Genomic DNA, 23,957 nt, shown 5'->3' with positions numbered 1-23,957 from the left:
TGCTATGCCCTTCTCCAGGGGTCTTCCCAACCCAGGGATCGAACCCAGGTCTCCCGCATTGCAGGCGGATTCTTTGCCAGCTGAGCCACAAGGGAAGCCCAAGAAGCGGAGGAAGGGAGCACTAGAAATGGGGAGACTGGACAGGGGAAGCTATTACAGAAACAGTTGAGAGTGTTGAGAGCCTGAGCCAAGGCAGTGGGAGCGATAAGGGAGGATAGCCCGGGATTAGTGACCAGTTGACTGTGGGGGAGAGGCGACAGGTGTGGCAGTGCCCTTGTTTTGTTCTAGCTTGGGTAGTTGGCCCATGGTGAGGCTCTAACTAAGAATCACAAGAAAACGAAGAGGTTAGGGGTGGATGTGGTGAAACCTTTGAATTTAAGGGAAGGCTTTTGAAACCTTCTATAGAAGATTCCCAGAGAAGGCAATGGCACCCCACTCCAGCACTCTTGCCTGGAAAATCCCATGGACGGAGGAGCCTGGAGGGCTGCAGTCCATGGGGTCGCTAAGAGTCGGAGACGACTGAGCGACTTCACTTTCACTTTTCACTTTCATGCATTGCAGAAGGAAATGGCACCCCACTCCAGTGTTCTTGCCTGGAGAATCCCAGGGACGGGGGAGCCTGGTGGGCTGCCGTCTCTGGGGTCGCACAGAGTCGGACACGACTGAAGCAACTTACCACCAGCAGCACTGTTGCTGAGGTGGATTGTCTGCAGGCCTTTAACGATCATGGTTCAGAGTTGAGCCGCCAGAGATTCTGTAGAATCATGAGAGGTAAATACAGCATCAGATCAAGGTTTGAGAAGAGGAGTCCTTTCATGGGAGGAGAGAGACCATTTCATGGTCTGAACCTTACAGATTATCTTGTCTATCCTCCTCCTCTCCCATTTTAAAGATGAGAAAACCAAGATTGAAATGGAAAGGTCACATAAGGAATCTGTGAGAGTCAGACATGATCAGGTCACCCCTCCATTACCTAATGCCTGCTAGATTAGTCCCCTACAAATCCTAATATATGGTTCTGGAAATTTGGGGGCAGTGTCTGTTTTTGTTGAGTTGTCCTCATGGTCACGTGAAAGCAATTTACTTAATAGCTCCAGCCTGCGCCCCCTAGCCAGACGTCCTTCCGGGAGGTGAGGGAGATCCGGTATCCCGACCAGAATGACGGAAGTTAGGATGTCGTGGGCCCCGGGCACGTTTACATAAGGAAGATTGGTGACCCTGACACAGGTGGAGACGTGCAGTCTGTGGAGAGGGGCCCTGCTGGGCCTGGACAGTTTCAAGTCTAAGGCAGAGAGGGATTCCCAAGCTGACTCCCAGCCCCCGACCCTGCACCCTCGGCTGCCGCCTGCAAGCACATGTGTCTCAGAGGCTGTAGCCGGATAGACTTTGTAATCAGCCCAGTTCAACTCATCCATTTTACAGAGGAGGAAATAAGAGGCCCAGAGAGGGGCTTTGGCTTTATCAAGACCCAGTTATTAAAAGGACTGAGACAGTCACGGCGGCCCTTCTCTTTAACACATTTACCTTCCCTCTCCCTGCCCCACCACCCCCACTCACCCCATGGAAGCCACTGGCCTCTCACAATGCTTTGTCCTCTTCCTGCAAAATCTGGAAAATAAGTTACTCCTCTGTTTTGTAAGGCCTGACAAGTGACAGGAATAACTCTGCAGGCTCCATCCTTGCAGCTTGGTTTCTTGGTTTGCCGATTTCCACGAGCACGAAAATGCCCGTGGAAGGGCTACCTGGGGACTGGCGTCTGGGTTGTTTATTTACCTGTGTTAATAGAATTTAGGAAACACGTGTGGGCTAGTGACCATTAGGAGGCTAATAACACTGTCGTATCATGGTGCTTATCTGCATTAGTTATGCTCTGTGAAACCTACCTCAAACCCTGGGGGACTTCAGTTAAAGTGAAGCCTGCTATGTCATGGGTGTCTCTGACTGTACGTAGGCATGATACTTTTTTTTTTGGCGTGATACTTTTAAGGGTCAAGGATGTCGTGTACTTCTGTGATTTTCTGTGCCATTGTTCAAAGGTATGGTCAGTCGTGTTTGAGAACCATTTGAATGTGTGTGTCTCACAGCTGTGATGCAAGGAAAGAGCATGGGTTAAAACATTTTAAGTTCAAATGCCTGCTGTGGCATCATTAAATGTTAATGTGTGAGCATCATTATTAAATGACTATGTGACCTTGGGCAAGTTACTTAACCTCTCTGTGCATCAGAAGGGCTAATAATCCCTGCCTTTCAGGGTTATTCTGACATAATATAATCTTAGCTTTGCCCATCAGTGGCTTCTGCAGGTTTCTGGACTATGATCATACCTAAGACTCTGGCTCTGGTGTTTTAACCTTTCTAGAAGATTGGGTGGAAAGTCTAAAGACAGGGTCTGTGGGAGGAGGGAATTTGCCCCAGGGTGCCAGGACATCCTCTTGACACGTTAGCAATCAGTAAGTATCTGTTGAATGAATGCTTAGAGTTGATTTAGTGGGTGTGCTATGTAAATATAGGACAGATGACTGTATTTCCCAGCCCAAGACACACCCTCTGACTCATTGCCTGATATGTGGGATGAAAAATAGAGCAAAATATTTGAAGTTGGGACTGCTTTTGAGAACCTAGCATGGAGTGGGTAGGGTGGTCTCATGGGAGAGTGATTCTCTTCGCCTTTCCCTTCCCGTGTGTAGGGGCCACACTGAAAGCAGGGGAACGCACCGACCTAATGGCTCACCCAGGATGCCACGTCGGGCAGGGCCTCACCCGGGGCCCACAGCACACTCCACCAGACACCTTTACACCTCCGTGGTGGGCTGGAGGTAGGGAGGGATGGGGAGCCCACTGCTTGATGTGGAGGAAGAACCGGAGCCTCCGAATTATGGGCTGAATAATTGAAAGGAGGGCTTTGAGAGGTTTTATGCTCTTTGGCAGTAAAAGCCCAGCCCAGAGACTGCAGAGAGCCCGACTGCCTCCCCTGCAGCTGTGCCTTGGGTCTTCCTGTCCGTTGGAATCAAAGATCAGGCCATAAAGGTTCGATGCTCACCAGCCTACAGTGGGCCGACAACTGGATGCAGGGACTTTCCCAAGCTGAGTCTGGCCCCCCACTGTCCTCCACTCCTCCCATTTGTCAGAGGTGGCTGCCAGGAGGCAGGGGAGAGACGTGGATTTATGGCTGCTGACTTGAAAGACAAAGTTGCCTTTTGTGTTAGAATTGGGGCCAGGGGAGTGGTGAGCTGGTGGTGGTGTGGGAGGGTGGGAGGGAGGGTCTGGGGTTCAGGGGCCTAAGGCAGGGGGTAAGGGGCTTGAGGAGGGGGACAAAAGGATCCAGAGGCTTCTCAGAGCAGGGTCACCAGGCAAAGGCCCAGATGAATCAATCACCCCCAGCAAAGCTGAGCAGAGTCTCTGAACCATTGCAGTCTTCTGGAGCTGTTTGTAAGCCCCAGATACCATCCACCCACACCCATCCACCCAAACCCCACACAGAGCGCCCCCCCATACCCCCCCAAAAAAACAAAAAACACCATACTCCCTGGATTCAAAACCTAATTCAACTCTCAGACTTCCCTTTGGAGGCCCAGGGAAGTAAATACAGGTCTTCAAAGTTCATACTTTGCTCCATCCCAAATGTCAACAGCCAGTCAATGTGGGTGCTCTTCCCTAACAGAGCCAAAGTCATGGGCAAGGCGGGGACCCAGATACTGGGGAGACTGACAGAGGGTTAGGAAGGGTGAACCTGGGCCAGAGAAGCCTGATGACAAAACCAATATCCCATGGGGACTGTGGCAAGCTGCCAGCCTCCCCAGGACTCAGGACTCTCTGCCATCACCTCCCTCCTTCCCATTCACAGCTAGAGATAGGACATTTACAAGTGCTTTGTGGAGTTTAAAGGGCACGTGGGGTGGGACTTGGCTGGCCTCCTCACCCTCCAGGGTCACTGCCTGGTGGGTCTGGGTGGAGCCCAGAGTAGCTGTAGGGTGCCGGAGTTCAGCAGGTGCTTTAACTGCACCTCAGAGAGCCACATCCATCCCCCGGAATGAGCCTGGCCAATAAAGGCATGAGTTTATGGGCTTCATAAACATTTTACTAGAGAAGTCAAGGCCTCAATTACCCAATGGCTTCTTCCAACTGACAGCTCGCCTATTAGAGCCTTTGTGAAGCTCCCAGGCAGAAGTGAAATAGAAGCCAAGTTGGTTTATACCCCGCTGCCCCCTTCCCCCTGCAGTGACCCTCTCACCATTCAAGCCTTGCAAATTCTATCTTTACTCACTTTTTCAGAGCCTCTACCGCTAACTCTCTGAGCCTTTGCCTGTCCGTGAGAATATGGCTACTCTCTTGGAGGAGATGGCTACCAACCCCCAATCCTACCGTGCTCTACCATAACCTCAATACCTGTTTTTTTTTCCTTAATTTTCTCGGCTGTGCTGTGCGGCATATGGAATCCTAGTTCCCTAGCCAGGGATTGAACCCAAGCCCCTTGCATTGTAAGCACAGAGTCTTAACCACTGGTTCACCAAGGAAGTCCCATAACGTCTCAGGATCTTTTAACTCAATTCCTCTATTTTCCCTCAACATTAGGTAGCAAGCTTTTGCTATTTTCTGAGGACTGTGCCAAGTACTTTACAAACAGGTCTCATTGATTCCCCCCCAGTGCAGCGGCTCTAATGACATGAACTATTATCAACCCTATTTTTATTAATATAAGTGAGAAAATAGACGTTCTGAGAGACTAAGTAACTCACTCAATGCCACAGAGCTGAGAGTGGTGGTGTTGAGTTTTGTACCCAGTTCTGTCTCATTCCAGAGCCTGTACCGTTAACCTCTTCACTGGACCATTGCCTCAAAATGCTCTTAGCAAGTATTCCCCCACCAGGAGCAGAAATCTTGCTGTGTGAGGCCTTCCTGCCATGCAGAGATGCAATCAAACGTGGGCCTTGTCAGCAGTCTCTGAATCCATGTGGCCCGGAGAGGGGGGATCTGGCAGGGGCAAAGCTGAGCTAATGATGACGATACAGAAAAAGGGAGGGGCTCTCCGGTGGGGTAGCAGGAGAGAGGAAACGATGCAGAAGGCAGCTGTGGGTCTGAGGCTTTGCCTTGGGTGTGGGGCAGTGCTGTCCAGCGGGGTTTTCTGTGACGACAGAAGTATTTTATTGGTGTTGTCCCATAAGGTAGCCTGGAGCCACTTGTGGCTGCTGAACACTTGAAAGGCAGTTAATGAGTCAGAGGAACCGAATTTGTAGTTTAATTTTAAGTGACCACTGTGACTAGTGGCTACCATATTGGATAGCACAGGGATGGCCACTACAGATGATGGCTGAAATCTGCTCCAAGTCCCCGGTGGTGTAAGGCTCTGTGGGTTCAGAGTGTTGCCCATGGTCTTCAGGCTCAAGACACCTGAACGTCACTCATCATCACAAGTGACTGAAGGAGTTAAGGGTATTTCCTCTCAGTGGGCTTCCCCAGTGGCTCAGAAGGTAAAGAATCTGCCTGCCATGTGGGAGACCCGGGTTCAATCCCTACGTTGGGAAGATCCCCTGGAGAAGTGAACCAAAACCCACTCCAGTATTCTTGCCTGGAGAATCTCATGGACAAAGGAGCCTGGTGGGCTACAGTCCATGGGGTCACAAAGCATCGAACATAACTGAGCAACTTTCACTCGCTCCTCTCAGAAGGTATTTCTCAGGAAACACCCCGGACCTCAAGTATTTGAAGGTCTGTTACATGAAGAATAGAACTGTGTCTTCTAGAGCAGCAATGTCCAGTGGGAGTATAACAGAAACCACATAGATAATTTTAAATTTTCTAATAGTCACATATATTTTTTAAAAAGTAAAAAAGAAACAGGGAGGTTAATTTTAATAAAATACTTTATTTTACTTAATATATGCAAAGTATTATTATTCCAGCACAAAATCATTACTTTTAAATTTTTTATAACTTTTTGATATTTTTGGACTGTCTTTAAAAATCCAAACTATTATTGTTTCAACTTTATCAGTATTTAAAATTATTAGCTATTATTATCAATTAAAGTTATTATTTTTCCAACTTTTTAATTGTGGTAAAATACACTTAACATAAAATTTACTGTCTTGACCATTTAAAAAAAAATATTTATTTAGCTGTGCTGGGTCTTAGTCGTGGCATGTGGGATCTAGTTCCCTGACCAGAGATTGAACCCAGGCCCCCTGCATTGGGAGCCAGGAGTCTTAGCCACTGAACCACCAGGGAAGTCCCTACCTTAACCATTTTTAAGCGTGCAGTTCAGTGGCATTGCCGCTGCTGCTGCTGCTGCTAAGTCGCTTCAGCCGTGTCCGACTCTGTGCGACCCCATAGATGGCAGCCCACCAGGCTCCTCCGTCCCTGGGAGTCTCCAAGTACCTTCATATTATTATGCAAACCACCACCACCATCCATCTCTGGAATTCTTTTGCTCTCCCAAATGTGAATCTCTGTTCCCATTAAACAGTAATTCCTTCAACCTCTCTCCCCATCAGCCTGTGGCAACTTCCATGCTACTTTCTATCTCTATGAATTGACTGCTCTAGGTACCTCATATAAGTGGAATCATGCAGTACTTGTCTTTTTGTGACTGGCTTATTTCACTTAGCATAATGTCCTCAAAGTTCATCCACGCTGTGGCATGTGTCAGAATTTCCTTCTGTTTTAAGGCTGAGTAGCATTCCATTGTGGGCTTCCCTGGTGGCTCAGTGGTAAAGAATCTGCCTGTGTGCCAATGCAGGAGACGCAGGTTCTATCCCTGGGTCGGGACGATTCCATGGAGGAGGAAATGGCAACCCACTCCAGTATTCTTGCCTGGGAAATCCCATGAACAGAGGATTCTGGCGGGCTACAGTCCACAGGGTTGCAAAAGAGTCAGGCACGACTTCGTGACTAACAACAACGATATCCCATTGTATAAACATATTTCGTTTATCCATTCATTTGTTGATGATTACCTGAACGTCTCTCACATTTTAGCTATCGTAAATAAGGCTGCTTTGAACATGGATGTAGAGATACTTCTTTGAGACCTGTAATTCTCTGGGGTAGATACCCAGAGGTGGAATTGCTGGGTCATATGGTGGTTCTGCTTTTAAGTTTCTATTTATGTATTTATTTTTGGCAGTGCTGGGTCTTCGTTGCCGCACTTGGGCTTTCTCTAGCTGTGGTGGGCAGGCTTCTCGTTGTGGCGGCTTCTCTCGTGGAGCATGGGCTCTAGTCAGGGGGGGTTCAGTATTTCCTGCAGACAGGCCCAGGAGTTGTGGCCCACGGGCTTAGTTGTCCCGTGGCATGTGGGATCTTCCCAGACCAGGGTCCCTGCGTTGGCAGACAGATTCTTAACCACTGGACCGCCAGGGAAGTCCTCTCTTTTTAAGTGTTTGAGGAACGCCCTCACTGTTCTCGCTAGCAGCTGCACCAGTTAGCATTCCTACCAACAGTCCACAACGATTCCATTTTTTCCCAGGCTTGCCAACACTTGTTATTTTCTGTTATTTCTTGCTGTTGCTTTGATCGTAGCCATCCCAATGGGTGTGAGGTGGCATCTCATTATGGTTTTGACTTGCGTTTCTCTAATGCTCCAGTGTCTTTTAGTTTGTACTAAATCTTTGAACTCCAGTGTGTGTTTTAAAGGTACAGCCCAACTAAATTTGGACTGGTCACATTTCAAGTGCTTAATAGCTAGTTCCTCTATTGGAAAATGAAATTCTCAGGGGGAAAGTTAGGGCATTGGGTGGAAGCATATGGGGTTCAGGCATGTTTCTAGCACAAGGAAAAGTGTTAACATCTGAGCTGCTTGAGGGGCAGCAGGGCATTCAGGATATCCCTGGTCCTTGGCAGGGATGGATCCAAAGAGAGGGACTGGCCTTGATGGCCTTCGGAAGAGTTTGCAGATTGTGGTTGTTCTTCTTGAAGGGCGGTATGAATGGGGGCAGTCGGTGCCTCAGACCCCCAGTGCCTCCGGCTTCCACAAAGGCTGTGTTTTGAACTCTCCATCCTGGCAAGCCCACTGATCTTTTTGTCATCACACACCAAACAGGAGTCTGGCTATAGCCGAGAGCTAGAGGCTGGGCCAGGGGGATGTGGCCGGCTTCCTTCCCAGCACTCTGCCCTGACCCTTCCTGCCCCGCAGCGTCCCCCTGGAGCCTGTCTAATCAGATCCAGGCCTGACCTCGTCAGAGGTCCTGGACCAGGAAGAAAGCCCCCTCCCCTCCCTGAGCCACTCTAGATCTGGCTCTCAGGAGAACTCCCCTCCCCTTGGGTGATTTATAGGGGTGTCCAGGAGCCATATCCTGCCTGTTTCTGCTCCCTTCTAGGCTGGTGGCTTGCTGGGCTCTCTCTCTGAACCCTCTTTCCTCATGGCTTGGGTGTACCCATAGCGGAAACAGGGAGTGGCTGGGAGATTCCTTTGCAGACTGTTTGGGGACAAAGGTACTTTCTTCTTTGCTTCTCCACCGTGACCAGCCCCCACAAGCAGACCTCTGTCCACCCTGTCACTCTCTCTGGTCCTCACCCCGGAGGGGCATCCCAACACGACCCCCTCCCATAACCCAACTTGAAACAAGGAACCCACAACGGCCCCTACCTGACCAACAGGTGTCAGCAGGAGAATAAAGCATCAGCAGCCACAAGCCACAACACCACTTTCACATCCACCAGCCACGGACGCACTGCCACCCACTCTGGCCTCTGTGCAGTGTTTCCAGCCACCACAGTGACCCGTGTCTGGCATTATCTACCACACAGTGGCCTGCAGGATAGCTTGCTCAGGGATTAGGGTTTCCGGAGGTCCAGTCCTCAACCCCTCAGTGCCATGGCTGCCCAGGGACCCTTTCCCAGAGCGAGATACGATCAAGGACCGCTTCCCCTAGCTCCGTGGCCAGCTGTACAAGCCAATGCAGAACAGACTTGTCAACCCAACAGGTCCTACTCTGAGACATCGGAGATCTAAGTGGCCCCGAGAAACTTTCTCCCCTGACTTCCTAAAGAAGTCAGGAGTGAACTTGGAGTGAGTGGACAATTCCCAGAGACCCCAGCTCAGCTGAGAATGGACAAAAGAAAGTGAAAGTGTTAGTTGCTCAGTCGAGTCGGACTCATTGCAACACCATGGACTGTAGCCTGCCAGGCTCCTCTGTCCGTGGGATTTCCCAGGCAAGAATATTGAAGTGGGTTGCCTTTCCCTTCTCCAGGGGATATTCCCAACCCAGGGATCAAATCCAGGTCTCCTGCATTGCAGGCAGATTCTTTACTGTCCGAGCCACTGGGAAGCAAAGGCCTGTTTATGAAGGTGGCAGGAATCAGAGATGGTAGGCCCTGAGGAGCACCTGTTCACCCCTTCATCTGTGGAGGGGAGGGTGGGCGCTGTTTGAAGCAGTGGAAACAGGGTTCCCAGAGATGGGCCATTATGTATACTTTAAGCAACATCACTTTAGAGATGAACTTGTAGCAAAAGCAATAGAATAAAAGGTTAAAGTAAAAGAAAGGGATCCAGCATGGAGTCAGATTTGCTCTTCCTTATTACCCTCTGACACTGCCTGCCCAGGGCCTCACTGTAGTCCCTCAGGACACTGCAGGGATACACAGGGCTGACCCAAGGGTTGAATAGGGGTGGGAGGAAAGGGAGGGAAGAAGGAGCCTCAGATAAAGGGTGCCAGCCCTCCTATGGCACCACCTGGAGCACACCGTGTGGCCAACTGGGCTCGAGGGGTGGGATTTAGGAACCGTCTCTGGGGCTCACCGCAACTTGCAGCACAGTGGTAACTCCCAACCAGTGAGAAAAGGCTCGCCCCACCTGCAGTCCACTCTGGGGTCACCTGTCCTTGGAGAGTGGAAAAGTTGCTGGAGAACTAAGGGACACCCCAGCACAGGGCTTAGGGCATGGAACTTCTGATTTGGGGCTGGTAGAGCCACCAACTGGGCCTGGGCCTCAGTTTCCCCTTCCTAAAGTAAATGGGTTGGCTTGCAATGAGTGGTTTTCAAGCACTTTTCAAAACAAAGCTACCCTTCCAAGGAGATGTTTGGCAGAACGGCAGTTAGGTGAAGCTGATAGAGAGGTTCATCAAGGGGCTGCTCTGAGGGAGCAGAGCAGCCCTCCTGGGTGGGGAGGGGCCCTGGCTGCCTGCCAGGGGCCCTGGGGACCTTTCAGACTCTTGTACAGTGAAAAGATGAGCAGACCGACTCCTTAACTACTCCTTAACTACCGCGTTTCCTGCTCCAGCATTCCTCTCCAGCAGGGCATTCAAGCCGGGCTTTGTCATTGTTTAGTTTTAGGGGGAAGAAGAAGCTTAGAAGCCAAACTTTGTCCATCCCCAGTGCCCTGAGGAGAAGGAGTCCCTTCCCTGGTATCTCTCCCCAGGCCAGCTCCTAGCTCTCTGTACCTCCAGGGAGCCCAGAATGGGGGCTGGAAACACAAAAGGATTCGGTTCCTTAATGAGGAGGCATCTGTAGTGTGCAGAGCCATTAGTCCCCGCCCCAATCCCCTGGGGGACTGCAGGCTCTCTCCAGCTGGAGTGGGGGGGTGGGTGGGGGGAGAAGGGGGGTGGCAGCCAGCTCCCCAGCTCCTGAGTGGGTCGGGCCGGGTTGTGGGGGCACAGAAAGCTGACCCAGGAGACTGGGTGCCCTCTCCACTCCCTAGGCTTGCCTCCAACCCTGCCCTCCTGGAGGCTGAGGCCTGGAAGCAGTAGAGGGGTCCCACTGGTGTGTCTGCCCCCTCCCCTGAACCTCTGGGCTGACCTGCAGGCTCTTGGCCAAACACAGCCTTTGGCCTGAGACAGGGTAGGCTGACCTCACGGTGCTCCCTGGGGATCATTTCACCAAGCCTGATGGGGACACCAGCTGGGCACTTGCCCCCACCCCCCTCCCCTAGGGCCCAAGGTGCCCTTTGTAAGGACTATATCTACCTGGGGACATGTGTGATGGATTACCTACACAGAAGCCACAGAAGCGGAACCATACACCAGCCACAGGAGCTGAAGGATACAAACCTCCATTCACATCCAGCCTCAGACCCTCACACCACACCACACACACACACACACACAGCCCCGTCCTCCCGCACACACAGCCTTGCACACATGTGCAAGGAGGCGCTCACACCCATCAGCCGCACTCCCAGGAGGCCCTGAAAGAGGAGGAGGCAAGGCTGGGGATTTTTATGCATGTTTATATTTAATGAACCACATGCAAATGAGACAGAGAACATGCCACAAAAGAGTCAGCCCCCAGAGACTCTGGCAAGAAGGGCACAAAGGCTTGGCCTTTCTGAGCTGCCCTGGAGTCCTGCACAGGCTGGAGGATTGAGGGGGTCTGACATGGGGTGTGCCCGCCTGCAACCAGGGAGCTGGGAGCCGGAGCTGGGACAAGCTCCAGGGTCCCTGCTGCTGTGGGGGAGGGCTCCTTCTGGGAGGGGACAACTGTCCCCATTGATGGAGTGTTGAAGGGGAGGGGCTGCCTGCCTGGACAGATGGTGAGCCGCCTTCCCGCACTTGAAGCAAAGTGGATTTTAATGAAATCACAGCCCTGGTGCTGAAACTGGGAAGCTGCGTGGGAGGGGCCCCTTCCCGGGGCTTTACAGGTTGGGGAGTGGGGATGGCTGGGAATGAGGGTGAGCAGGGACACTTAACCAGCTGAAAATGGAGTGGGGGGAGGCGGGTGGCCTACGGCCCCTCTCATGATCAGCCCCTCTCATGATCAGCGCTCAAGCAGTTAGTTCAGATCCCCGAAAGGTGGGGAGGCAGCCCCTGAATATTTATGACACATTGAAATGTAGATTGGTGGGTCTGACAGTCTTCTGAGAGGCTTGTCACCTTCGATGGATATACTACCCTCTTGGGGTACGTTGAGAAGCTGCAGAAGAATTGGGGATAAAGGGATGATGATGAAGGGCAAAGAAAGCCACTGGGCTCTGGTCACCAGGGTCTAAGGACCTGCTAGGTGACACTGGCCTAGTCACTTCCCCTCTCTGGGCCTGTTTCCTATTCTGTAAAATGTGCAGCATAATATTTAGCACCTGCATACTTTAGCCGGGGGAGGGGGGGCTTCCCTGGGGGCTCAGCGGTAAAGAATCCATCTGCCAATGCAGGAGACTTGGGTTCAATCCCTGGGTCGGGAATATCCCCTGGAGAAGGAAATGGCAACCCACTCCAATATTCTTGCCTGGGAAATCTGTAGCCCTCCAGGCTCCTCTGTCCATGAGGGTCACAAAAAGTTGGACATGACTTGCGACTGAACAACAACAACCTAAGGGGGAGTTTATAAAAAATAAATCTAAAAGCAGCTGTAAAAGTGGGGAGCAGGCCCTGGGAGCAAGGCTTTCTATGACTGGCCTCTGTGGGTCCACAGTCCACTGTTTCAGAATTCGCCCATACCTTTCTCAGAGTGTCCCAGCCAGGCCTATACTGTGCCTTTGGGGGAGATGTTCCCACAGGTAGGTGGCAGGGTAAGCGCTGCTGTGTGATCTGAGGCCCCCACGCCCCCTCCTGTCCCCTCTGCTCCTCAGCAGGGTGCCTCCCCCATGCACACCTCCTTTTCTTTCTCCAGCCATGTCAGACTTCCACGTGCATCCCCAGGCCACCGTGGGCGAGGAGGGCGGTGTGGCCCGCTTCCAGTGCCAAATCCACGGGCTCCCCAAACCCCTCATCACCTGGGAGAAGAACAGGGTCCCCATTGACACGGACAATGAGAGGTGAGCCCTGGGTGGGCATGACTGGGAGGCTCATGGTATGACCAGGAGGCAGGCCCAGTCCAGTGTCTGGGCCTTGAAGAAGGCCTGCCTGCAGCCTCCGGGCTGGTATTCCTGCAACTTTGTTGAGACTGAGTATCTGGTGTGGCTTGTGGGCCCAGATGCAATACTTGAGCCAGTGAGAAGATGAGTGTGTGGTTGTTTGTTGCTGAGGCTGGAATTTCAGGTGCGTCCACCAGTGAGAGTCCCAGAGTGTGTCTGCGATGACGAAAGTGAGACCGGCTGGGTGGTGGACTGTGTCCGTGATGCTGAGTGTCCTTGGGCCAGTGGTGCTGTGCTGGTGGTTGACCGTGCCCCCCACCACAGGTACACGCTGCTGCCCAAGGGAGTCCTGCAGATCACAGGCCTTCGAGCTGAGGACAGCGGTGTCTTCCACTGTGTGGCCTCAAACATCGCCAGTGTCCGGGTCAGCCACGGGGCCAGGCTCACCGTGACAGGTGCGGGCCTCTGCCCTGTTGCATTCTTCCCCCACCACCACATCACCCTCCCTTCAGTGGAACCCCAGGGCCTGGACTGCCGAGTGTGTACCGAGCACCTTCTGAGCGTCTAGCTCTGTGCTCCTCCTCCCGAGGAGGGTGCAGGGACCCCGAGGAGGGCATAGGACCCTGAGGAGGGCACAGGGACCCTGAGGAGGGCGCAGGGACCTCGAGGAGGGCGCAGGGACTCCGAGGAGGGTTTAGGGACCCTGAGGTCCCTCGCTAGCTCAGTTCTCTCGGAGGAAGCCCACCCTCTGCTTCTAGGTGTTTGGGTGGGGGTGGCTGTCCCACCGCGAGAGGCCATGACCGGAGAGATGAGTGTGGTAATGTCCAGGGACGGCCAGCATCTCCTCTCTCCACCCACCGTACCTGGTTTGGGGCTGCAACTTGTCTCCCACCCCCCATGGCCTGAGCTGTGTATGCGGGTACGGGGGGGGGAGTGTGGTGAGGAGGTGGGAAAGGTCCCAGCTACAGTGGAGCAATGTGGCATCTTCCTCCCAGGCTCGGGCTCTGGGGCCTACAAGGAGCCTACGATCCTCGTGGGGCCTGAGAACCTCACCCTGACTGTGCACCAGACCGCTGTGCTCGAGTGTGTCGCCACGGGCAACCCGCGCCCCATTGTGTCCTGGAGCCGCCTGGGTGAGCCCCATCCTGCAGCCCCCGCCTCTCCCAACCCTGGGAGGGCCAGTCTCTTCTCCCAGTGCTGGGGGGAACTTGGAATCCTGTTTATTCTCCGTGGGGGTCTGCTTTCTCCAGTCCTAGGGAGGGGGTGGTTTCCCTCTCCTTGGCAGGACCAGGGAGGTCCGCCTGCCCACTGCATTCTCCCTCCCCCAGTGTAGATGGCTTAGCTCCCCGGGTTACCTCGTCCAGTCCTCCTCCAGTCCTGTGCCAGCTCCCCTCCTCCATGCTCCACTCGCCCTTGGCCTCACCACTGGGGCCTCCAGAACCTCTCTGCAGCTCTCAGCACCCCTAGTCGCTTCCTCTCCGGTTCATCTCTGTCCTCTACACCCAGGCCATCTTCCCCAGCGATGCAATCCCAAACCTCTCATAATCTCAGCCGGTTGTCACACCCTCTCTGAGCGCCCGAGTCTCTAGCCTGGTCCCCTAAATCCCCAGCCTAAATCCCCAGGCAGCTGAAGGAGAGAAATGAAAGGGTGCAGATGGGCCCACATTGTCTGAGTGGAGAGGTCACTGGGGGAAGGAAAGTCTGGAGGGGACGGGTGGGGTCGCATTCACAAGAAGACCACACTGCATTGTAGCAGCTGAGTGACGGGGAAGGAGGGGGCAGCAGGCGGGATAATGGAGTAGATTTCACCACTTCAGAGGCTGAATGGGGAGCTGTCTCCTCACATTCTGACTGTGCTAATCTGATCCTGGGTGGGGGGAGAGCCCAGGGCCTGGGAGAGGCTGAAAAGAGTGGCCTCACCATTAGGAGGAGCCCATAGGCCCGGTAAAGACCATCTGGGAGAGCATTTCCCAAAGCGTGATCTGCAAGGGGAAGGAATGGCTTGGTGGTCTAGCACGTTTGGGAAACAGAGTTAACCAGATGCCTTGGCTGCGGGACTTGTCAGAGCCTTGATATTAATGGGCATTGGGATAGTGAAGGAGCAGAATGGATATTTGATCAAGGAACTTTGCTCAGGAGAGACAAATCAGGCTGGGAAATGTCCATGTAAGACCTTACTTTCCTGTTTGAGAAACTAGGGGGAGGGGACTTGAAAGTCACCAGAGAGGCGGTGACAAGGCTAGGATTAGGACCCAGTTCCCTCCTGCCAGGGCAGGAGTTTGCTGTGCTGCCCCTGCCCGCTCCAGCATGCCGCGATGCTTGGAGAGAAGAGTCAGAGGCAAAGACAGGGGCTCCCTGGAGGACTGATGGCGGTCAAGTTGGGACGTTCTTGGACACCCCCCTCCCTGACCCTCCGTTCCTCTTTAGATGGCCGCCCCATTGGGGTGGAGGGCATCCAGGTGCTGGGCACGGGGAACCTCATCATCTCAGACGTGACTGTGCAGCACTCAGGCGTCTATGTCTGTGCAGCCAACAGGCCCGGCACCCGGGTGCGGAGAACAGCCCAGGGCCGGCTGGTGGTGCAAGGTACGGACCCCACCCCCGCCTCGCCCCCGACCCAACGCCGCCCCGCGCTGCCCCTCCACCCGCCCCATCCTGCCCAAGCCCAGGGCCTGATACTTGCCCACGTGCCTATCCTCACCCTAACCTTCCCCTGCCCCTCTCCAGGGCCCCAGCTCTCCCCCCACCTGCCCCACCCCACCCCAGGAATGTATGTGTTGGGAAGGGAAGGGTATCTTTGGTCATTGGTCCTTCCAGGTGCCATCACCCCCTCAGTCTTTTCCACCGTGTAATCTCAGCGGGTCTCCCCGACTTGTGCCATCCCCCTCCCTGGGTCCCCTCCCGTCACATGCTGTTCTCATTCACACATGTGGCACTTCCACGCTCACACCTGCACGCACGCTCTCAGCATGCTTGTCATTTCACACTCTCACACCCCAGCTCCCTCCACACACGCAAACACACACACACACACACTCCCCTCCAGAAGCGTGCGGGCCCTCTGCAGTTGACCAGGTCATTCTGTCCATCCTCCTGTCCTGGGACTCAGCTGTCTCTGTGAACTGGGCTTGGCGGGCCGATCTCGGGGCGGGGGCGGGGGCGGTTCTGTGGTTGTTCCCTCCTGGAGAGCTGGGGAGGAGATGGGAGAGAGCGGAATTAGGAACTTAAATGCCTGTTTGTTTAGCATTCCATGTGCCGTTAATCTGTCCAAATGAAAGTGATGGAGCATTTCATTTCTCGGGCGTTAATGGAAGCTCGAGGCTTGGGATTGGAGGAGAGCGGAACAGAATGTAGGGGTGAGGGGAGCCGGTACTGAGGGCTCATCCATCTCCCCGTCATTACTGCCTTCAAGGTGCAGCCAAACCTATTAGCACATTTATTTATTTAACAATTTCCTGAACAGGGAGCTCAGCTTGATTGCTTTCGGATACAAATGTCAGTCTTTTAAATAGTCATTGAAATGGAGTCCTCTCTTGGGTCTGCCTCTCTGGGGCGAAGGGAGGTGAGGGCTGCCACATCCTGGAGGCTGGACCAGGCTGGAGGGTGGGCCCCACCTGGGGGAGCCTCCCTGACCCCCGGCTCTCCTGCAGGTCTCTGGCCCCTCCCTCTCCCCCTCCTCATCCCTTCATTCAGAGGTGTCCCCTGCATCTCCCCCTGACCCCTCACGTTTCTCTGTGCCCCCACCCCGACCCCAGCCCCCGCAGAGTTTGTCCAGCACCCCCAGTCCATCTCCAGGCCGGTTGGGACCACAGCCATGTTCACCTGCCAAGCCCAGGGCGAGCCACCTCCTCACGTGACGTGGTTGAAGAATGGACGGGTCCTGGGGCCCGGAGGCCACGTTAGGCTCAAGAATAACAACAGGCACTTGCGTGGCGTGTGTGCGGGAGTGAGGCCTGGGGAGGAAACAGGGAAAGGGGGTCTTGGATGAGTGGGCCAGGCAGGTCTTTGCACCTCCTGCTGGGGAAGAACGCTAAATTGGGGATCTGGAGACTTGTGTTTGAGTCCCAGGTCTGCCCCTAACTAGCTGAGAGACCTCAGACTAGCCTGTGGTTGTGGGGAGATGTGACCCACCTCCAAGGAGACTCTGGGAGGAGGAGGGGGGTCTGAGGCTCTCCCTCTCCCTGCAGCACCCTGACCATTTCTGGAATCGGCCCGGAAGATGAGGCCATTTACCAGTGTGTGGCCGAGAACAGCGCCGGCTCCTCTCAAGCCAGCGCCAGGCTGACAGTGCTGTGGGCCGAGGGGCTGCCCGGGCCCCCCCTCAACGTGCAGGCGGTCTCCGTATCGTCCACCGAGGTCCGCGTGTCCTGGACCGAGCCCCTGGTGAACACCAGGGAGATCATCGGCTATGTCCTGCACATCAGGAAGGCTGCCGGTGGGTGGGGTCCCGGAGGGCAAGGCTGCCTCTGCAGCGCCTTCCTCTTACTCCCTGGCTCTCACCCACTCAGTCCCACGCGTCCTGACCCTCCTGACCCGACACCTTCCCTTCGTCCTCTGGACTGCCCCCTGGCGGCCGCCCTCGTTTCCCCAGTGTGGGCGGGATTCTCTCCTGCCCCTTCACTGCCTGCCCTGCCCTGGCCTCCCCAGACCCCCCGGAGCTGGAGTACCAGGAAGCAGTTAGCAAGAGCACCTTCCAGCATCTGGTGAGCGACCTGGAGCCTTCCACTGCCTATAGCTTCTACATCAAAGCCTACACGCCCCGGGGAGCCAGCTCAGCCTCTGCCCCGACCCTGGTCAGCACTCTAGGCGAAGGTGAGGTCTGGGTGTGGAGCACAAAGCCCCAGGGTAGTAGGTAGAACCCCCGTGCACCTTTGTTCAGGCTGTGAACGGCACATAGGGCTTTGCCCTGGGGCTGAGACGGGGCTGGGTCTGCTTGGAAGAAGGGGTGTCCTTTTCTGTTGATAATTCATGTAAAGGTGCTGTTTGAGCAAGCAGAGGCCCTGGGTAGAGTCAGGGAGCAGCTGGGCTCTTGGGGACAGTGGGGTCTGGGGCATAGGTGGCAGGTGGGAGGGAAGCGCTTCGATGGCCACCAGGCCCTCACATCTCAGCCTCCTTCTCCGCCCACAGCCCCCGCCCCGCCGCCACTGTCAGTGCGGGTCCTGGGCAGCTCCACCCTGCAGCTGCTGTGGGAGCCCTGGCCCCGGCTGGCCCAGCACGAGGGCGGCTTCAAGCTGTTCTACCGCCCAGCAAGCAAGGCCTCCTTCACTGGCCCCATCCTGCTTCCCGGAGCTGTCTCCTCCTACAACCTCAGCCAGCTCGGTGAGGCGGACATGGCCCGGGGCTTGGGGCGCTGGGCAGGCGTGCGGTGCGTGGGGCCTGGAGTGGTCTCTCAGCAACGTGCCCTTCCCCCCAGACCCCACTGCAGTGTACGAGGTGAAGCTGCTCGCCTACAACCAGCATGGGGATGGCAATGCTACAGTCCGCTTCGTGTCTCTGCGGGGAGCAGCTGAGAGGACAGGTGAGGGGTGGGTGTGGGGTCTGGCCAGAGACTGGCCCTCAGGAAGGGAGGCCAGAAGCTGAGTGGGGGGCAGGGGGAGCAGGCATCCAGGGAAAGCAGGAGGGAAGAGCTGGAGAACACAGGCTTAGACCTGAGCTTGACACTTGACTGCGTGACCTTGGGTAAGTTACTTAACCTCTCTGAGCCCTCATTTTCTCCTTCATAAAACAGAGATGGTAATACCTTTATAGAAGTGTATGGAGGATGAAGTGGTCCATGTAAACTGTTATTCCTAGTATTTGACACCAAGTTAGTGTTCAATCATTGGTAAAAAGAACCAAAAAGGTTGGGCTGGGACTCCATAGACAAGAGTAAACGCCATGTGGACTAGGGGGGTAGGAACAGCTGCGGGAGAAGCAACCCACGAAGGCTGGGTGTCTGGGAGCCACAGCCCCCAACCTGCCCCTGCTTCTACACCCCAGCCCTGAGCCCACCATGTGACTGTCGGAAGGAGGAGGCCACCAACCAGACGTCCACCACGGGCATCGTCATCGGCATCCACATTGGGGTCACCTGCATCATCTTCTGTGTCCTCTTCCTCTTATTTGGCCAAAGGGGCAGGTGGGGCCTGGGCCGGCGTGGGGTGGGCAGGCGTGGGGCAGGGGAGCCACACGGGAAGGGCAGCTTGGGGCCCACCGTCTCCATCCTTGTGTTCTTGCCGCTCCCACATCCCTCCTCCTAACTCTTGGCTCATCCCCTAGGGTCCTCTTGTGCAAGGATGTGGAAAACCAGCTCTCCCCTCCTCAGGGACCCCGGAGCCAGAGGGACCCTGGCATCCTGGCACTGAATGGGGCGGGACGGGCAGAGCGGGCCCAGCTGGGCCGAGACGGGAAACGTGTGGACGTGAAGGAACTGGAGCAGCTATTCCCCCGAGCAGGGGCTGTGCAGCCTCACCCCAGACCCACGGTGAGTGCCCCTGCCTGAGCCAGCCCCCTGCTTTAGGCTGCGCCCTCCTTACCTTGGCCATAGGCCTTGGTCACCAGCCTCTGCCAAGCTTCAAGACACAGAGCATCTCTCTGTGCCCCCAAGTCAGGCAGGGAGGCCTGGAGACCTAAGCCATGAGTGGAATGGGCTCCAGCGCCTGACCCTCTGACTCGGGGCTCGTGGGCCTCTGGCCCCCCTTGCTGAGGCCTGTGTGACTCACCCTCTCCCCAGCAGGACCCCGAGGCCCCTGCCCTGTGTGAGGAGACCCAGCTCTCCATGCTGCCGCTTCAGGGTTTCAGCCTCCTGGAGGAGATGCCGTTGGAGGCCCTGCCACCCCAGGACGTGGGCCCTGGCCTCCCGAGTGAAGGACCGGCTGCCCAGCCTGCCCCCTCGGGACCGTAGCCGGTGTCCAGCAAGCTCTGCAGGGAGCAACCCCCATTCTCAGGTCAAAGGCAAGATTTCTCCTGTCATGTGGGATTCACATAGGCTTCCCAGGCGCTTCTGTCCTGACCGATCCTCTGATTCTCAAGACCTACAGTAGCCTCAGCAAGAGCCCTCCAAGGACCCAAAGGGGTTCCTGCGGGAGCCCCCGCCTTGGGCCAAGGCCCCTCTTCACCTCTGCTTGTACCCACATGACTTGGAACTGAACTAATGTTTTCCTTTAAAAAAAGAACAAACATTAAAAAAAAAAAAAAAAAAAGAGAGAGAGCGAGAGAGAAAGAGAAAAGAGAAGGTGAATTAGACTCCAAAAATATGCCCCTGCTGTGGCTGGGCGCCTGACACTGTCAGCCTCCGCGACCTTGTTTTCTCAGGATGGAGTTTTGCTGTTTTGGCTTTCAGCACCTACCTCAGCCGGAATGAATGTCCTCGGGGGAGTGGGGCCGTGGCCTCAGCCCCTTGCCCCACAGAACCCCGAATGCACTCCTACCTCAAGCCCCTTTGGGGGCACCCCTTTCCCCACATTATTGCCCAGAGTTTAAAAAAAAAAAAAAGGAAAAAAAAAAAAGCACTTCCCCATTTCCAGGTGTGAAAGAAAATGTCTACCTCGAAGTTCGCTGGCTCTCAGGCCTGTGTTGTATCACTGGACCGTCCCTCCTGGCTCCTCACCAAGGGTGGGTCTCTTGGAGCCTGCAGAAATAAAGATGGAATTGGTCAAAGAAAATGTGAAAAAAAAAGAAAAGCCAAAAATAAGAGGAAAATTTGTTCCTGGGAGTGTAAATCGTCGCTCCCTCCAGACTAGCCGCTTCTCAGCACCCTACCAGGGCTCAGTCTCTTCGGCCTGTCCACTCCCATTTTGACCCTCTCAGCCAACTCATCCTTGACTGGGACCCCAAGGACCCTCTCTGTACCTGGGCCTTGGGAGGGCGGGCCGTCACCCCGCAGCCTGCCTGCCCACAGAGCCGCTGGAGCAGACTGGCCCCTGGAATGTACTGTGTGTGCTCGGTTGTGTGCATGTTGGGGGGTCCCCAGCCCTCTGTCCCCTGGGACACTGCCAGCCTGACCCACCCCCCGGGCAGTGGACCGACCACTGTCAGCAGCTACGGCCGGAAACTATTTTTATACGAGGTGTGTTTAAGGATTTATGTTCTTGTGATTTCTTGTTTCTCTTTTCTGTTGTGTTCTTCGAAAGACTTAGTTAAAGATGAAGAAAAAAGGAAAAGGAAACAAATACGTATTTTTGGTTACACGCAAACATTTTTTTAAATATCAGAAAGAAAACTTTTGTTTTAAAGAAGAAAAAAAAACAAACTGTATTCCTTAAGTATGAGATTAGACCTTAATGTCCCTGACTCCCAACCCTCTAGGGACTCCTCACCCCAGACTTTAGTGGATTAGCTGAAGGAGGTACACTTGACGGGGTTTTCCTGAAAGACTGAAGTCTCGTCCATGTGGATTTGGGGAAGGGCGTTGTCCCTTCTCCCCGGTGCTGGGCCTGAGCCCAGGTGCCTCAGGCCTCCCAGGCAGTGCCCCGTGGTCCCTGCAGCGTCGTCTCCACACCCCCTTCCTCCTGGAACCCCCTCTCCCTAGGGAAGGGTGGGCATGCGGGAGGGCGGAAGGGGCCACCTGGCCCGTCTTGGGTTTGTCACACTCATTTTGACTGAATAAAAGTCCTGTTGCCAAAGTGAAGCTTGCGTGTTTGGGTGCCTGTGGCACTCCCCTCCTAGGGGAGGGGTGGGAGTGCTGGGTGATGGGGCGATCCTGTGGACCCTGACAGGGTCGGAGCCCAGGGTGGTAACAGCGGAGCCCTGGGTGCTCCTTACAGGAGCTCTGCCTGCTGGGTCTCCTCCGCGGGTGGGGAGGCCAGGGAGGTTCTCACAGCCTCCCTGGGCGGCGGGGAGGGGGTTTGATGTTCTCGTTATCACCATCTCCTCTCACAGATGATGGAACCAAGAAAGAATGAGAAATGAAGGAAACCTTTTATATCCCACACGGCGCAGGGTCGGCCGAGATCAGTTTGCATCCGGGCCAGGTGGCCTGGTTCCAGAGTTTGCATTCTGACCATGACCCGTGCCTCCCTAGCTGGCAGGAAGGGATCCGAGACCAGTCCTTCCACCAGATGGTGACAGACCACCAGTACAGAGCCAGCGGCCGGGCGGGGCTAAGTGCTTTTAAAAATAATCAGTTAATTACATTGGCTGCCCCAGGTCTTGGTTGCGGCATGCGAGATCTTCAGTCTTCGTGGTGGCGTGTGAGATCTTTAGATGTGGCATGTGGGATCTAGTTCCCTGACCGGGGCTTGAACCCAGGCCCCCTGCACTGGGAGCTCATGAGTCATAGCCCCTGGACCACCAGAGAAGTCCCAGCTACGTGCTTTTTTCTGCCTTATCTATAAGAAAGGACTAAAGTTGAGGAGACTGGGGCCCTGACTGGCTGAGTCTTTACAGGACACACAGCCAGACCCTTGGCCAGGCCTCTCCGTTCCTCCCTGTGGTCTCTTCAGTCCAGACTCCTGAAGCTGCTGAGTCTGAGAATAGGCCAAGAGAGACAGGCCTTGAAAGTATCTTGCTGACAAAGATCTGGAGGTCTCAGGGCTTCCTTGGAGGTCCAGTGGTTAAGACGCGGCCCTTCCAATGCAGGGGGTACAGGTTTGATCCCTGGTCCCTGGATCCCACGTGCCGCACAGCAAGGCCAAAAAATTAAAAAAGATCTGGAGGTCCAGTGGGCCTCAAGCTTAGTAAGAAGCAATGGTGTAACGCAACTGCTTAGACTGTCAATGTCCTCTCTGTTGCTGAAATGGAAAGCCAAGGCTCACCCCTGGGAGACTCTGCAAGTCTGGAGGGCTGGGTTCTATACCCAGAGGTATCTTTTGAGAAGAACAGACAAGGACAGTGGTTGGCAAGCTGAGTTCTCCAGGTGTGGCTAGAGGGTCTGGGGGAGCCTCCTTGCCCATCACACCTAGAGCAGCTTGACTTTTTTGTCTTCTAAGTTGAACTCTGCATGAGATTTTCACTAGAAAACAGGGTACCGCTTCTAAAAGAAACATCTGAAAGCCCTTGGCCTGGCACTTCTGGAAGAGGGCTGCAGGGGTGGCTGGGGCCAAGGTCAGGCCACAGACAGTGATGGTGCTGTGGATGCTGAGCTGAGAGAGAAGCCTGAGGCCACATGGTACCATCATGGGTCTTGGGGAGAAGTGGTTGACTTGTCTTGATTTTCCCAGAGGAAAGAACTAAGCCCACATATAGAAATAATACCTTGCCTTTCTTTACACAGAACTCCACAAACAGAAATTCTTGAACTTCAGCCATCCAAGGACCACCTGGGGGGGGTGATGAGGGGACATATGGAGGAGCAGACGTGAGGATAGGAGGGCAGACCACGCAGCCTCCAGTGCTCCTGTCCCTCCAAGGGTCCAAGAGGCTAGTACCTCCCCCAGGGAGGGTCCCGGAAACCTTTAAAAACCACCTAATATGACTCACATAGATGTATGCAAATTATACACAAATCACATGTAAATAAAGGAAGGGTCTGTTCTAACAAGACCTTGAACTGAGATAAAAGGAGAAGCAGGGTTCCAATTAGGAAGTTTAGCAGAAATTGCTCTCAGCTGAGTGGCCCAGCTGGAATCTAGGTCCTGAGATCTCAAATGATCCAGTGGCCTCTGGCTGAATACCTACACACACACACACACAGAGACACACACAGACACATAGAGACACACACACGTGCATATTTGAGTAGAAATCAGCAGCAGCCAGGGCTTAAGTTTGCTTCAGTTACCTAATGCTCTGTAACAAACCACCCCACATGTTAGAGGTTTATCCTAACATTTCTTTTGCACACACATCTGCAGTTTGGGCCGGGCCCCAGCGTGGAGAGCTGTCTCTGCTCCATTGCGCATCAGCTGTGGCAGCCTGAAGCCCCAGGGCTGGAATCATTTGAAGGCTTGCTCGCGTCTGGTGGCTGATGCTGGCTGTCAGCCTCAGCGCCTACATGTGGCCTCTCCATGTGCCTGGGCTGCCTCACAGCCTGCTGGCTGGGACGCAGGGATCAGCATCCTGAGAGCCAGAGCCAGGCAGAAACTGCTACGAAATTTAGAACCTAGCCCTGGACGTCCTGCAGCATCACTGCCATGTACTATTCCTGAGAAGCAGGTCACTAAGGCCATTGTATTCTAGGGATACCTTTGGATGGGAGTGGAATCAGAAATGTTGTGGGTCTCTTTGACCACAGGTCCACACTGGAGGGGTGGGTGGAGACCAAGTGTGAGCTGGGAGGCTGGGCAGCAGGAAGGCTGCTCCCCGAGGCTCTGGTGTATGA

At 54.5% G+C, this 23,957-nt stretch overlaps 1 protein-coding gene across 1 annotated transcript in view; it reads left to right on the top strand.

Annotated features, from left to right (window-relative positions):
- IGDCC3 (immunoglobulin superfamily DCC subclass member 3) overlaps positions 1 to 20,223 on the top strand; it is a 42,071-nt gene extending 21,848 nt beyond the window's left edge. The window contains exons 3-14 of the mRNA XM_027552995.1: positions 12,535 to 12,679; positions 13,043 to 13,173; positions 13,714 to 13,851; positions 15,146 to 15,304; positions 16,474 to 16,639; positions 16,906 to 17,153; positions 17,366 to 17,530; positions 17,846 to 18,037; positions 18,132 to 18,236; positions 18,698 to 18,836; positions 18,977 to 19,181; positions 19,434 to 20,223. Of these exons, the coding sequence (XP_027408796.1) occupies positions 12,535 to 12,679; positions 13,043 to 13,173; positions 13,714 to 13,851; positions 15,146 to 15,304; positions 16,474 to 16,639; positions 16,906 to 17,153; positions 17,366 to 17,530; positions 17,846 to 18,037; positions 18,132 to 18,236; positions 18,698 to 18,836; positions 18,977 to 19,181; positions 19,434 to 19,601 (1,961 nt within the window). The 3' untranslated portion in view covers positions 19,602 to 20,223. The remainder of the gene's footprint in view (positions 1 to 12,534; positions 12,680 to 13,042; positions 13,174 to 13,713; positions 13,852 to 15,145; positions 15,305 to 16,473; positions 16,640 to 16,905; positions 17,154 to 17,365; positions 17,531 to 17,845; positions 18,038 to 18,131; positions 18,237 to 18,697; positions 18,837 to 18,976; positions 19,182 to 19,433) is intronic.
- The last annotated feature ends 3,734 nt before the right edge of the window (positions 20,224 to 23,957 follow it).

Source organism: Bos indicus x Bos taurus, chromosome 10, assembly GCF_003369695.1.
Source record: "Bos indicus x Bos taurus breed Angus x Brahman F1 hybrid chromosome 10, Bos_hybrid_MaternalHap_v2.0, whole genome shotgun sequence".
Classification (NCBI taxonomy): Eukaryota; Metazoa; Chordata; class Mammalia; order Artiodactyla; family Bovidae; genus Bos; species Bos indicus x Bos taurus.
The sequence above is the reverse complement of the archived record's forward strand: the minus strand, read 5'-3'. Positions and strand labels throughout refer to the sequence as shown.